Source organism: Pygoscelis adeliae, unplaced genomic scaffold (genome assembly GCF_000699105.1).
Source record: "Pygoscelis adeliae isolate BGI_AS28 unplaced genomic scaffold, ASM69910v1 Scaffold79, whole genome shotgun sequence".
Lineage (NCBI taxonomy): Eukaryota > Metazoa > Chordata > Aves > Sphenisciformes > Spheniscidae > Pygoscelis > Pygoscelis adeliae.
Window position 1 is genome coordinate 5,757,739 of NW_008825532.1, and position 16,179 is coordinate 5,773,917.

General features: G+C 44.0%; 1 protein-coding gene across 1 annotated transcript in view; it reads right to left on the reverse strand.

The window, feature by feature from the left end:
• The window catches only part of FGF13 (fibroblast growth factor 13), a 118,695-nt gene that overhangs the window by 44,987 nt on the left and 57,529 nt on the right, over positions 1 to 16,179 (reverse strand). The window contains exons 2-3 of the mRNA XM_009331721.1: positions 13,907 to 14,017; positions 7,681 to 7,784 (exon numbers count right to left, since the gene is read on the reverse strand). Coding sequence (XP_009329996.1) covers positions 7,681 to 7,784; positions 13,907 to 14,017 — 215 coding nt within the window. The remainder of the gene's footprint in view (positions 1 to 7,680; positions 7,785 to 13,906; positions 14,018 to 16,179) is intronic.

Genomic DNA, 16,179 nt, shown 5'->3' on the forward strand with positions numbered 1-16,179 from the left:
CATCCTTGTTTAGATGTTCATCTTCACATGGGCATTTACAGCTAGCAGCAGGCTGCGAGTGCCACCGGGGTGAGCCATCTCGTCGGCAGGTTACAGAGCGAGTGTAGCGAGGCAGAAGTGCTGCTGAGTCACTGTGACAAGAGCTGCTCATTAGCTCAACCTGCAGCACGAGAGGGAGGGGAAGCCCTTCTGGGCAGAAGAAGGGAAGGCAGACAGCTTTCTAGAAGGAAAGGCAAGCGCAGGAAAGAAGCTAAGGTTTCAAAATGGTACTTTCTTTTAATTAAGCCACATTCTAAAAAACAGGGTAAGTTTGGAAAGTTATCTTCTGATCTTGAAGATATTTCATACGTATCGGGGAAAAAAAAGCAACAACTCAAAAATCCACATAAATACTAACATACATATTTTCCCAGCAAACTGCAAAAGAGCCCAGCCCTACAGGGAGCAGGAACACATACCACCCCACAGGCACCTACGCCACTGGTCACAACACGTAGCACCCGCACCAAATTTAGGAGAGAAAAGCGGCACATTTCTCATTGGCTCTGCTGAATCATAGCAACGTAACCCGTCGTTCGGCGATCTGAATATACAGTCCCAACTGAACACGCCGAGAACCTGGCAATGCTTTTATTCTCGCACTTTGCAACTCACGCCGTCTGCTCAAGTCCTTATCTGCTTACAACTCTCACTTGCCAAACATGCTTTGCAACGTGATGGTGAAGAGTTGTGAGTAGCCTGGAAGTCCTGGAACTCAGTATTCCTTGTTTGCTGGCATGGGGCCGAAACGCGATGCTGGAAGCAAGCAGTGTGTGATCCAGGTGCCAAACTATCAAACTTGGGTCCAGCTCCAAATTCTGCCACGGCTTTTTTTTGGCATCATGCTGGTTTTGTGTCACTGTGACCCCAGTGAGCAGCGCAATGGACTGAAAAACTGGGCCTTATGAGCTACATTGCCATTTCAGCCACATTTCTGAGCTTGCCGAGTCCCAAACTTCTGCTCTGAGCAACATCTGAAGTCTGAGCTTATGAAGACTTTCTGTCTTTTCACTCCAGGACTTTGGCATTGATTAGCAAATGACTAACAAAGAAAGTGGATGCACTTTTAATCTTTTATCTACTTCACATATATGTCATTTATCTCATTAGGACATTGAAACTGTTCTTGCACAAACAGCAATTTCACTACTGCTTTTTCACAGCCACTATGTTAGAAACGATCACACAGGCGTCTAACTGCATGTCTGTCAGGATCTCTGCAGTGCACAGTCCTGAAGTATCACTTTCTCATGCTTGGGCTCCTCTTACGAAGCCTCATCTCAGAAGGTGCTGAGTATCCTCAGCTCCCACCACCTGCAGCGAGGGATGGATGCACAGCGGCACCTCTGTGGATTCCAGATGCCTGGGGGATGACTTGTAGAGAAAAGCGGCGTAAGAGGTCCAAGACTTTCAGCGTGCTGAGTCTCGTAATAATTCTCCCATGCGAGGGTGATGCCCTCCCCCCTTCTGTGCTGGAGACAGCAGGCAGTGTGTGTGGAAATCTGGAATCACACTGATCCCAGCAGAGACAAGCACCTGAAAAAACCAGCACCCATCTCTCCGCCCCACCACTCGGCAACAGAACATATCATTAAGAAAGACCAGCACATATCTCATTAAGGAAGACCTGCTGCAGGAAAGCACTCTGCCTCCCCAGGGACTCGACTCCTGGGAGCGTCCCACATCACAGAGCGGGGCCAGACTGCCACAGCAAGCTCAGTGACAGGCTGCTGGTCCCTTCAGCAAGTGGGAGACAAGCCTGGGAGCAGCAGCCTCTGCAGCTACACTGCTAGGCAGAACCCAGCTCACAGCCAACCCTGAAAACTCACGGTCAGATTCCCTGGTAATGGGCTGAGCCTGTGAGCACAGCCTGAGCCAGGGAGTGCCCGTCCGGGCAGTGTTATCAGGAGCCTGTGATGCTGCATGGAGACCCACCAGGCTTCCACCCTGCCAGGCACTGGCCAGCATCCACCTCTGTGCTGCAACACTGCTGTAAGACTGAACCAAAGTACAGTTGTTTGCATCTGCTAAGCTTAGCTGCTGGCATAATTTAGAGCAGTATCCGTGGTTGAAGGTGTCAGAAGACATTTATCAGTTCGGGCTGGTCCTACAATGCCTGGGAACCTTCCTAGAGCACGGTGCCAGCGCTGATCCCACACCTCGCCTGCCCCCCCCCCCCCACCTTTGCTGTGGGGCAGCGGGAGCAGTCAGGACTGTCAGCACGACGCCGGGTCGCGGGAGGGCCAGAGCAGCCTTCCTCGCTGTGAGGATGTTGCACATTTATCCAGCGCAGAGCAAGGCGTTGTAATGAAAAGAAAAACGTGCTGCAGCTGTATCTAAGACCCCATCACCGAAGAGAATGAACTGTATTAAGGTATAGTCTGCACTTGAGCATTCATGGTAAAAAATGATTTATACTGACATGCAAATTTAACTAGATGAAGCTTTTGATTATTTCCCCTATCTCTTGGTTTGTGCTATTTCCCTGAGGTGGAAAAATGCTCTTTGCCAGTGATTCATTATAAATGCCCCAGCCATTCCCATTAGCTGCAGCAGGTCTCCACTGCACTGCTCAGTATTAAAATATGCACAAACTTCTCTTCTCTCCAACTCAGCAAAACCAATTTTTGAATCACTCTGAGAATTTAATCACGTTTCACTTCTCTTGGCTATAATCAACGTGCATGCTTCATACAATATTTACTTTCTGTTCAGGTACCAAACTTATACATGACAATCTATTTTACATACAGAGGACAATGTTAGCTGAATGCTCTCTTAGGGTAAATTATATATAAAATTCTGCACAGGGTATTATATCAAGGTGCTCCTTAAACCCATGCTAACTCTGTACCGAGTGCATCAGACAAGAACTGGCAAAATTAAGCCATGTACAGCAGCTCTATTAACTCAAACATATTAGACATCCTGGAACAGCTAATAAAGCAAGCATAAACAACTCTGCCATCGAGCATACTTCCTAATACTCATCCTACAAAATGCTGGATGCTCTGGATTTCCAATAGACGAGTTGAAAGGCTGCAGGAGGGAGGGTCTGACTGGGCCCTATCACACATTGTCAGGGCAAAGGACTACTGTTAGACAAGGGCTCCGTCTACCTTAGCGAGCGGTGGCAGTGCAGCCCAGAGGGAGCAGATGGGAGAGCTGGTGCTGAGGACCCAACATTCAGATCCCATACACCGCGGGGGCTGCTTCTGGTCCCAGGGACCACTGGTAGCAGAAGTGCACTGGGTGTGCCCCCGAGGGCATCACTCAGCCCAGGGACAAGCTGGGGAAAGGCTCCGTCCTGCTGCTCCTCTCCACGAAGTGCTGCTGGGGAGCCAGGCATTTCTGGCAGCCCTTGCGTGGGGATGGGAAATGGAAAGCCAAACTGGGGTTTCATAGGGTATGAAACCTGAAAAACTCAAGCGTAGTATATATGGTGGTCATCTGAAAGATGCGGTCATTCATAAAAAGAAAAGAAGATAAAATAAAAGTCATTCTAAAATACAAAAGGACATGATTCATTATGTGGTTACGTACGGCAGCAGTACCGTAACACTGTTTAAGTCACCTACAGCAGCATGACACTGGTGTAAGAGGGATGAAGCAAGCCCTGTGTTTTCATTTTAAAAGGATGCTCAAGCAGCGTACAGCAGGAAGAGCTACGGCTTCAAATAGCTCCTGACAAGGTCCCTGCAAATAAAATGGTAAGGGTGGGTTCAGCTTGGGAGACGCAGTCACACAACTTCCATCGACTTTGGTAGGAAACTGGCTACACAAAAAAAAACATTTCAAATGTGGTGGTGCCCTATGCTATGAAGATGCATTTTCCAGCCGGTGTGGAGATGAGGCACACACTGCTCAGAGCGTGTGTCGGGGCGAGCAGTGGCGGCACGGCAGGCTGGGGGGAGGACCAAGGTCGCACCCCTTCCCTGCCGTCCAGGACTTTTAATGCACTTCTACAACAAATGTAGATAATTATATATTTATTTTAACATAATAACTTTTTTTTTGCTTAGCTGAGTTGCTGCCTTCTCCCCGAGGAGCTTTTATCATTACATTAAAGATCTTATTTTTGCTCTAACTGACAGACGCCGCAAACTATCTATAAACTCTGGCAGCCAATACAGATATCTGTTCTCTGCAGATTTATTATACATCACTGATCCCTTCATGGAGCAAATTCACCTCATTCTTGAGTACAGCCACTGGATCGGAAGCAAACCACACTGCAGACTACCTGTGAGGTCAGATACCTGAATCTCCACCCTGGCAGACTGCTAGGGAGGAAGAGGCAAGGCCAAGGCCAGAGCTCAACAAATTAGCAAACTGGATCCACAGATATTCTCCATCTGCCAACAACTGTAATGGATTGTGGCTAGGACGTATTTTCTACATATGCAGGACACTCAGAATCAACTAAGTCAATTCTGTTGCTGCACAGCCCAAACCTAAAAAATGCACCACAGGGGACAAAACACCGGAATTCACCACAGTCACTAAAAGGAAAAGGAACTGTGATTTAATATTGCAATTTAGTCCAAGATACATGGAAATGGGACACCTGGTGTGTTAGCCCTAATGTCTGTGCTTTCCTGTGCGAGTGTGGGAAAGCACTTAGCTGAGCCTCCGTTTGTCCTCCCGTAAGCCAGATGTCTTATTTACCTATTTACCAGAGGGGTAATTGCCGTGGGCTTAATGGCCTCTTTATCCGGCGCGGTGTTTTAGAAGTGTTTCAGGCTGAAAGGCGCTATCAGGTGCAAGGCACAGACAGTAGCACGGGGTGAGGAACAGGGATGGCACGTTAGTAGGGTGTTTTTCAAAGCATTTACCAAATGAATCTATAACCTTCGGCAATGCAATCTGAAGGAAACGGTTCTGCACAGACACAAGCATGACCGAAGCGCTAGAGTCGCAATAAAACCAAAAGCAAGTGATCATGACATAGACCACAATATTCTCTCTCCCTGTTAGATTGCATCATCAATGCTAATTTCATTTCTCTCTGGAAATAGTGTAACTATCTGTTATAGTTATCTACAATTTAAGTACATTTCTATTTTTCCCTATATTCTTGCTTCAGGAATTTGACAGTGTTTTGTGGGGCTTTTGCTCCTGATCAATCCCATGTTGTCATCTGTCTGCTCTTGACAAATCCCATTCAGGAACACATCCCTGTAAGGGCCTGGAAACCCTCAGGATCTGTAGATGGATGTCATTTACTTGAGCTGATCTGTTCCCCGGACTCCCTGTTGACAACCCTTCAACAGGTGAGTGTTCATCTGGTATAAATCAGCCGAGCTCTCTTGGGACTCACTTACATCAACCAAGAATCCAGCCCAAAATATAGAACTAATTTCCCATGTTTCAGACTGTCAGACTGTATCCCTTGCTGAAAGGACCTTTGTCAGCAAAAGAAGCACTAGAAACACTTAAAAAATCGTGCTGGAACTGCAATTCTGGCAACCTTTCTGCATAGCAAGTGAAGTAGGGGCAGATGCTCCTCACCAGCCCTTGTCCATTCCCTGGGCACATCGACAGAGACATGAGCTAGGTTTTGCCCACCGAGACAGTTTCTTGCAATTATTGTAAAGGACAAAACAACCAAACCAGAAGGCACCAGGTGATAAACCCAAGATTATTGAGAACCTGGGTGGAAACTTTCTTTGGAGAAGTAGATCAACATTAAATGGACACCCGCCTTTGTCAAGAGTATTTAAAAATGTGAATTTGGGACACAACAACATGACAGAAGTCTGTTTAAGGCCTCGCCAAACCCACCAGGTTCAATAAGAATAAAAAATAAACGTAAGAAAATATAGCTGCCTAATAAAGAAACAAAAATGACCATTGTTACTACAGGGAAAATAGAGGGATGTCACGAGTTAATTTTGCAATATCATAAGCTTTTAAATTCACAGATACTGAAGGATTCAAGGAAGACACTATTCATGGTAACGTATGAGACCACATGAAGAACTATCCCTAAGCAATGCAAATACCGAAAATTACAATCAAAGTAAATCTCTGAGCTCTGCCTAAGATGCCTAGATACCTCTCAAACTAAAAGCCAGACTTAATCAAAATAAGGGTTATATTCTGCCACTCCTCCGCACATCGAGGGATACCAGAAGTGATCCTTCATTCTCTCAGTGGACCCTTTGACTTCCAGGTTATGTTTCACAATGAGAAGTTACCGCTCCGCTGTAGGTTAACAGGGGCAGAATCTGTCCCCATCCCATTTTCTGCACCTTTGCAAAAATACATCTGGTTCTTCCAGAATGTATGCAATGAAAGAACTGACCTACTCAAACCGAGCACAGTGACGGAATTTTGCTTTATGTACAACCCGCTCTATCCCACCCTGAGACGCGGCTCGAGGTAACGCTCCCCGAGGCAAGAATTGAGCCCGCAGAAGCCGGCACGGCGCAGTGCTCTCTCGGCGAGTGGGCAGCCAGAAGGGAGTGCAGCTGAGGATGCTAATGTAAACGAAAACGCACGGTGCAGTCAAAGGTACATTTGCAGTGCAAATGTAAATGACGCTGTGCAGTCACAGGACCGTGACTACACGGGATTAAGGGGATTTTGCACGATCTGGCTGTGTGGCTACAGCCCTGCGAACAGATCTGTGGATTAACCGCATTAAGCAAATAGCCAGAGCAAAACGAAAAGTGGAGTTTGATGCCGTTCACTGAAATTTTACTTTGTCCCACAGCATAGCCAGTTCTAATTTGCTTTTGCTCTGGCAGATACACGAGGAAAAATATGCAAAGCTGCCCCTTATCCCAGCTGTCAGGATTGTAAAACAAATGAGAGATTTGAATAAGTTTACTTAATTGTTATCAGTATTAAAGGCACCTTAAGGGAATCATTCTTAGAATAGAATAATTTGTAGTAGATAATAAATTACATTTTCCTCTATTTTCCTCCTTGGGAAAAATCTATTAAGACCTTATAATTAAAACTCCTGAACATAGTTCAACTAAATGTTTTTAATTGAAAAATTGTCTGTTTTTTAAAATGTCCTTTTTTCTTTTTTTCATAAAAACACCGTTCGCTCTCTTGAGAAATGCCACTGAAAATCATTAACTGACATTCTTCATCAAAACTGCTAAATGAAACATTTCTTTTCTCACTCAGCCACTTAAAGCCATAAGATTTTGGCACCTAATTCCATTTGTATTTGAAAATCCTGGCCAAACAAAAAATTACTTTCTCGAATCCCTTTTTATAACAGTAATAGAGATTATATGGGAAGATACAAAACACGTTCAGGCATGCGTGTGATTCACAAAGTTGTCCCTTTCCCTCTGTACTCCACGCTGATGAGCGCCATCAGTCCACAGTGACCAAGAGAGAGCATCTTTTCTGTTCGGGGTTTTGGATGCGGTTTTTTACTTATTTCTCACTTTGGGATCAAAGTTTGCATCAAAGGCACCGTGGTTTGATTCTGTGCATATATTCATATATTCATAATGGAAATAGAGTAATAAGCTAAAACCGGAATATCACCGCTATACTGAATTTGCTGGCAAATCCCATCTCTATAGGTTATAAGTAGATTCCTCAGAACAGTAAATTATTCGCTAAGTTCTTACCATCATTTCAGTGAGAACAAAATTAAAAATGTTTACTTACTGATGTATATAGGTATCCTTCACTGTTCATTGCCAGATACAATTTTGTTTGAACCCCCTGAATCGCCACCACTCGTAAACCCACAGGTATGAGGTTAAACAAAGCTAGGAGAGAAAAGAGATGGAGAGCAAAATTAATCCTTTAGAGTATGCAGCTTAGATAGAGAATTAAGCCATAATTACCAGAACCAAACAAAAAAATGCCCATTCGCGCATACATTAATTGCTGCAGGTGCTATAGAACAATACTGCTACTATCGTAGTCTTCTATAGCAAATTCCATCAATACTCAGAAATTATCCACAGCGGATATCAGCGTATCTCCCCCCTTCTGAAGATGGTGAATTGGAGGTACTGAGAGCTGAAGTGACTTACCTGCTTCATGAGCAGAAGCCAGGGTCTGCTGAACAGAGTTGAACATACTTAATTTGTTTTTGTTCTTTTTCTGACAATAAGTAGAAAAAAAAGAAAATCCAAAAACAAACAAAAAGTTTTTCAAGACGATCAAAACTTTTTTTTTTTCAAATTCAGATCAAATTCAGTTAACATTTTTGACCAAAGGGAAGGAGCAAGATGAAATTCAGAAATGTTAAAAACCTTCATTAACATCTCAAAATGTTTCCACTCAAAATTCATCGGTTTTTTTTCTCTTTTTGAGAGGAGAATGGGTTTGAAAAAACAGAGTTAAATAACTTCAAAATGAAATGAAATGACAGCATATTCATTAGATCAAGCCCTAAATCCGTTCTTTCAAAATTGAGCTGCTTCGAATGTTCTGCTTGTGTTTAAGCTTCTATACATGCTAATAGTGGCAGTATTTATAAGCAGAGAAACGTCTCTTCAAAAAAATGAAGATTCGGGTTTGTAAACTGGCAAATTAAAAAAAAAAAAAAAAAGCAAAGCTCTGCCATAGCTTAGATTCATCGATACGTTAAAATTGAACACAAGGAATAATGAGTTGAATACAGTACTCTGTGTTCAATACGTAGGACTAAAAATAACAGGGAGTTAAGAAAATTTTCAAGAACTGTTATCATAACCCAAAGCATCTCCTTCCAGTCTGTTGTATAAATGCAGAGATAGGATGAAGTAATGCCAAACTGGCTCTTATTTCCAATGGTTTATTACTTGGCTGTAACACTCTGGTCTGCTTCAGGCTGAAGTTTGGTATTTATGGTCACTGTCTGAAGCCAATTTAAAACTGAATTATGAATTTGAAATATTTTTATTCTTTTCAAAAGTATAAACTAAGAATTATGACCCATTATAAATTCCTTTTTCAGCCTGACAACCCCCAAACGGTCATATTTAATTAAAAGAAAATCTGCAGCTTGCCAGCATTAAATACAGATCCTAAATTCACATTGTGGGGTTGTCAAGAGTGTATCAAAAAAGGGAAGCGCAAACGTATGCACGTCGTATTTCGATAAAGGCATGGCCAGAAGTTAACACTGTGCACTGGGGACGAAGGACTAAATTCTGGTGAAAACAGACTCGGCTCCAGCAGGCAGCTGGACCTCCAGCCCCGTGTGCTGTCCCGTGTTAACCTGAGCATCTCAGCCCCATGGCTCGGTGAAGAGGGGGTGCAATGCACACCACGAACTATGGGCGCTCTGCTCTGAAGTTGGGGGACCTTTGAGGATTGAATTTCCCACCGTGGTCAAATGTAGCAGAGCAGGTGGAAATAGCCAGAACTAACAAATAAATGTAGGAGATCATAAAATCGTACCTACGTTTTTCTTTCCCTCTCAATACACACGAGTGTACATGCAGACACAAACACACAGGCACACATGCAGCCCCTCCTCACCCTTGCCTGCAAGCACAAAATCAACAGAAATGGCTTTCTCTTCACTAAAACAAAATCCTCTAGTTCTGTGCAGTTTTTGGCAAACAAAGCTTAGATTTTCAGTGAGGGAAATGCTTAGGGAAATGGATTTCTCATTCGTTCTGTCAAATGCTTGAATTTATTTGTGGGAGAAAATATTCCCTGTCTGACTCAGTAAATATTCCCTTGGAGATCCCTCTTTTGCAGTTCACCCCAAAAAGCAGCATTTGATCTCCGTGTAGGCAGGACAGCACAATTTAAAGCTCAGTATCCAGGCAGAACCCGGAGGTCTCTTTTGAAAGGCACTTTCTTAATGGCATATTTACGAGTAGGGCAAGCGTGTGGGTATTTTCAGCACCAGGGTACGAGTATGGGCTCCACTGTAAATAGTGCTATGAACGTGTCAGTAGATCAGCTGAGGACAGGGCAAAGCCCGGGACGGTGAAGAAGATACAGCTCACAGCAAAAAGCCACAGAGATAGGTTTTAGTGAGCGATTCCTGGCTGTGCTGTGCTTGGCAAAGTGAGCAGATACACGAGGCTGAGCGACTTCTGCCAGGGGAAGGCTGGGGCACCCACTGCGATGGGTGCTCAGCTGCTTCCCTCAGCAGCTGAACGTTTTTTCCTGCCATAAACATACATGCTCTATTTTGAGGCAAGACGAGGGCTGGGCACACTCAGAAGCTGGTTTAGGCATGGGTGGGATTAGCAGCTGCTGTGGCACAGACTATCGGAAATTGCAAAAGGGCTGTGGGGGAGTAACGCTGGCTCTGCTGCCGACTGCCTCTGCTGAAGGGGAGAAGGACTGGCTGTTGGAGGGGGGCACAGTCAATCTGTCCTATGCCAGCACAGCCAGACACACAGACAGGTTGCCCCAGCTGCCGCCTCCGAGGCGAGGGGACATTGGCACTGCACCAAAAAAGGGGACTGCTGAAGGGGACCCTTCAGCAGCAGCCGTTGCTCCCGCCATCCTTGCACAGCAGCAAGTCCAAGTCCAGCTTCTGTAACAGTGAGTGGCCTGTCTGTGACCAGCGAATGCCGATGGGGCCAACAGCAGAGCCATGCAGCCCCCTTTTCTGCAAGCCCCCAATGCCATGGGCAACGGGTTTGAGATGCTGTCACATTTCTAGTGGTTGACCCTCATGTGGGCAGATATGGCAGAAAGGGTGGAAAAAAAAGCCACAGGAAAATAAATCGTTTGCTACTACAATCAGTTTGTGTCAGCATAAGAAAATGCAAAGATATTTGCGTCCTAGCCTTTTCCTATTACATTTACGCTGTGTAAAATAAGGGCGTAATATCCATGGTAATGAAAAACTTGGCAATGCCTAAGGGAGAGATGATCTTTGCTATAGCCCTTGTGCAATACAAGCTGACAGAGAATTAGAGCTGCAAAATAAGAAGCAGCGGGCCATAGATGGATTTATGAATGTATACATTACTGTGAGGTCTGTGCCATCCTTCGCTTGGTCACCTGGACCTTCGTACGCTTTCTGCAGGATATTGTTTCCTATATTTCCTTATTTTATCAGTCCTCAAATCTTTTTGTCTCGCCAAAATTGGGGAATAAATTGTGCCTTGATTTAAAACCTTGCCCTATTTAACGCATTTAATGAAGCAAAATCTGTTTTGCAGCCAGGAAATCCTTTCTATGAGGCACTTCCTCAAATTACATGGACTCCTGGCTAAAACCGAGGTCTGGTGAGTGCTACGGCTCCTCAAATCCATGTTTCACTTCCTGCCTAAATTGTGCTCCAAAATCTCAGCTTTCTTTTAAACTCCCTGCAATTGTGGATGCAACCTTGTTTTTGTGAACCCTGTATGCAGCAGTGGGACTGCAGAGCTTGAAATAATTGCTCCCAAGTCAGGAGCCGAAGGGGATCTTCAGGCAAACTTCCCACCCAGCTCTAGGTAGCAAACGATGGAGAAGGTGGACTCCTGGCCCCAGGATGCTGTCAGGAGCACAGAACAGCAGCTGGCTATCGGGGGCCACAACCTCTCCTCATCCCTACTATAAAAAGGGAAGAAAAAATCTGAAATTTAAACAAGGCTGACCAATGCTGTGTCTGGAGACCAGGTGGACTATGGCTATCGTTTCCTCTAAAAAAATGCAGTTTCAGAGTCCTAGCCCTGTGCAACCGCTTTGCTGGCCACAGCTACGTTTGAGGATGTTCCCCTTATTGTTAAGGGGAGTTTCTATTATCACAGTGAATACAAAGCAAATGGTCTCAGAGCGCATGTTCAGTGAAGGTGACAAAAGGGAACAGGAATGATATCCCTCAAGGGGTGCAAAGGAGGAGAGAATGGACTGGAGAAGGAGTGCCCCCACATTTGGAGGGGGCTACAAGTCCTGTGGCTTCCCTGCAGTGCAGGAATATGGGCTAAATGAGAGATGTCTCTGCAGATATTGGAAGAAAGGATTTTAGAGGGCCTGATCCACTTAGTATTCACGTGAGCAAGCCTTTGGGGGAAGCCCCTTAAGTGGACTCTGATCCACAGCATAAATCAGTCTGTCTTCCTAGCTCCATTAAAAATATTGCAATTAAAATAAATTCAGGACTGCTGGACATTCAGGTCCCTACACTTACATAAAAGAGGAACATATACAAAAGCATGTGTTTTTTTATAATAAACCCCTCCTCTGTTCTGAACACTTAGATACTGCAGCCCAGCTGCAACCATTTCTGGGATGCTTTCATTATATTTAAGTGTTCAGCATTTTGGAAGGCTGGTATCCAGCAACAAGGAGTTTTTACAATTTGCTTTGTAATCTGACAGGTTATGGTAAATTTAAGGACACGGTGAAAACGAAGATATCTTAGAAACAGACACACTTGTTTGAATGTCAAAAGGACAGGTTCCCATCAATTTTACCTTTTGAATCTCAGAATCCCTATTAGAGGAACTGCAAGCAAAGTATTTGAATGAAATGATCACTTAAAGAAAAGATGGAATTTCAGATATTTGCTCTGCTACATTAAAAGTTTATAATAATATCATGCCTTGATTTAAAAAGTAAGGTTTGCCTATTTCTTCTTTTTTTAAGATAATTAACAGAATTACCCTGAAATCCTGAACGAACTGTACTGACTTTTAAAATCCTAAATATTAGATCATTCACTTGAAAATAAAGCAGTGTTTAAGGTCTATAAGGATCATTCTTAAAGTAGATTTTGTGGCTGCACTGGGGGGAACTCAGTAAGATGGCAGCAGCCGCTCAGCATTGCACTGATCTGGTCTTTGTGCTGCCTTCCCCGCGGGTGAGGACGGGACCCAGAGCCAGACCTCAGGCTACCCTACAGATCCTACGCTTGTGCTCTGCCCCACGGCCAGCACCTTCAGTGGCTGCAGAGGAGACCTCCTCCAGCAGCCTAACTGGTTCCCTCCCGTCACTTAGAAGTTAATACAGGGATGCAAAAAGGATTAAAGAGGGTGCAGGAAAAGTGTGGGAGCAAGTGGTCAGACAAATAAGATAGGATACTTCCTACTGCATCTAGTGCTTACTGTGCCATAGTCAAGTACCCTGTAAAATGAAACGATGTTTCACCTGCAAATGCTTTTCTTATGAAAAGGATGGCACTTAAATCAGTGCTTTTTAATAATTAAAAAGGAAGGTCTGCCTGTTGATTTTCTGGTTTGTTGTCTAAGTGGCCTGAAATACCTTCTCAAACTCCTTGCTCCTCCTAACTCCTTCTTTCAGAACAGAAACGTAGTTTAAGCTAAACAGTACCACTATGCAAAACACTTAAATATTTTATTCACACACACCAAATCTATGCTCTAGTCATCTTTTCCTGTTTTCTATTAATTCCTAAAGTTGTTAAAAAAAAAACCCACAGCAAAACGCAACAAACTAAAAGCATCCAAAGCTTTTTCACAGAAAAGCTGAGGGAAATCTGGTTGAAAGCTGAAGGTATAATCAAGTTTAGAAGGGGTAAAAAATAATAATAATAGGGAAATGTGAACTTTAAAATGATGATGAACTCTCATTGTGTGAAATAACACAGCTCTGTTTGAATGAGCCCCTGTTTAAGAGTGGAGATAGCGTTATTCTATTTCAGGCGCTCTGAGTAGGCGAGCAAATTTTCCCCATGGAAAAAAAAAAATCTCATAAAATCCAAAGGACAGCAATGAACTTCTCTAGATTACCATGGAGATAACATTTGCTTTGTTTGTCATATGTGTCATCATTACCTCCTCTAGTTCATTATTTCTATAAGTGATTTTTATTTGCACTTCTCTCAGACCCAGTAAGTCTGAAAGACTTCTGCGCCGTGAGCACAGTGTTAACGCCGCTTCCACTCACTCAGTCATCCCAGGACAACAATTTTGAACGGACCTATATGGAAGAATGAGACACCACAAGTCACAAACACACCATTTATTCTCATGTCACTTACTATAACTACTGTCCTCCTCTTTTGTTCCATCAATTGTTCCATCTGCTTGCAACTGCAAGTGGTATCCTTGCCTGCTGTATAGCTTTGTTACTATACCTTTAAGCTGAGGCTCTGTAAAAAAACAATAGCGAGATTAATGTGGGAAATCCTGATGTGCTGTTCCAAGCGAGCAGGATGCTAAAAACAAATCTCCAGGTTTCTTCTCAAGGCTGAGGTGTGAAAAAGACCCAAACCAAAAGCAGGACAACCAGCTTTGCAACACTTTTCATTTAGGTTGAGATCAATTTTGTCTCTGAAATCAATTACCAAAATGATTAAACGCCACTTTTGATTGCAATGTAGGCAGCACAGTAAAACCTGCTTCCAGCAAATACAAATTCCAACAGTGTGCTGCTTGGCCTCAGGAGCTCAGCCCTATCTCATTTAAGATTAGAAATGAGCTGGCAAAGAGCGTATTCCACCTTTTAAAAAGGTGTGAGTTCTTAAATGGAGAGGAAAAAGAGGACTACTACGATAGCGCTAATAAGAGCCATAGTGACAGTTGAGAGCCTAAATATATAGCAGCAAATGTTTAGCACAGGAACTGCTGCAGCTCTAATAAACAAACCCCCATTCCTCGCTGCTCCAAAGAGTACAGAGCATCCGAAGTGATAAACTACTCGATGAACATATGGAAAATGGAGGGGGGAACCCTGAAATCCAGCAATGTGTGGAACTGCAAAATAAATATTACCATAAGGGTTGAGGTAATTACCTCATCAGCTAGAAGAAGAAAGATCAAAACAACGCATAGTTTGGAGAGATTTCTTTTTTTCATAGCCATTCTCAGATTCACAGTCAGAAAGCGAGAGATCTCATACAGTTTCAGATCATTCTAGACCAAGAAGTAAACAGCAACAGGATCTGCTCTCAAGTCTGTCATTTAAGATATCTAGGTAATGCACCGGGAGCAATTGCAAAAAAGGTCTACTTCCACTGAATCCCAATGACATCTGCATTGTAGTCATCTCACACAATTATGCTTGTCGGGAGGTGATGCATCTCCGCAGCTCGCTCCACAACAACTTACTTAATTCAGAGATAAACATACTGCGAAGATATGATGTGTCGTTTCCAACAGCCAATGTCTGGATAAGACTCCTTGTGTTTGTAATCAAAGACATTAGGGAGCTCTGCTACTGTGCTTCATTTTAGTAGGAGCTGAAGGCAAAAGCTTACAATAGTTTGCGTAAGTGTATTACTTCCTATTAGCAACCTTTAATAAGGGTACTGACGGATGCACAATTCTTATCGACCAACTTTTCTGACAAGAAATTAATCCAACCCCCACTTTGGCTTTTTAGCCATAATACATCCCAAAGCTGTTTGCAAATTGCGAGCAGGCACCTCTTCTGCGGCTGCTGAGAAAGGCAGACAGGTTAAGTGGCGAATGGCATCAATGTTTCAGCACAGCAAAGCGATAGCAACATTACCAGAGGGTTTTGCTCCTCCCATGTACAAAAAAACCACTCGGAGCAGGGACTGAGTCTTCATGCCTAATCTTTTGCACCTCTGACACAGAGAGCATCACGTCTGCAGGGCAGCTGCGTGTATGAGATTCCTAGAAAGGAACAGGGCGCCGAAGCAAAACTCTGGAAGGTGCCAGTGAAAGCAAAAAGCCTCGTCTGCAATCAGCAAATAAAGCACGGCACAGGCATTCTGCGAAGCAGGGAGACACAAACAGATCTCTAGACCGCTAAGTTATTTAACATACAACTGAAGGAGGTGTATGTGTGGGAACTTCCCCTGCAAACATCTCCCCCACAAATAAATCCCATGTGTTTGTATATGTGTATGTGTAAGACAGGCTGCTGAATTACCAGTGCACGGGAGCACACAGGTAAGTGAGGCAGATAGCAATGGTGTGTGTTATCCAAATAAACCAGATGAACATGAAAAGGGAAGGGACTGGCATGGGGTACCCATGTCTATCAGACCATATCAGCCAGGAAGGGCAATACCTGCACGTTCATTTTTACCAGCCCTGAGGCACCGGTCCCCCTCTCCCCACGCCTGATGCACATCCCAGTTTGCATTAAATTAAACAAAGCAACCCCCCAAACACATAACCCTTGCCAACCTGGTCGCCTTCTTCGCCTTTTCTTGGAGCCAAAGAGTTTGACCCTGGAAAACACATTCAACTTGTTCTTGTCGCAGCTTCCCTTGCTCTTGCTGGGGCTGTTGACACACTTACAGGCATTGGACTTCTCCCGCTCCCTGGCTTGTCTCTTCTG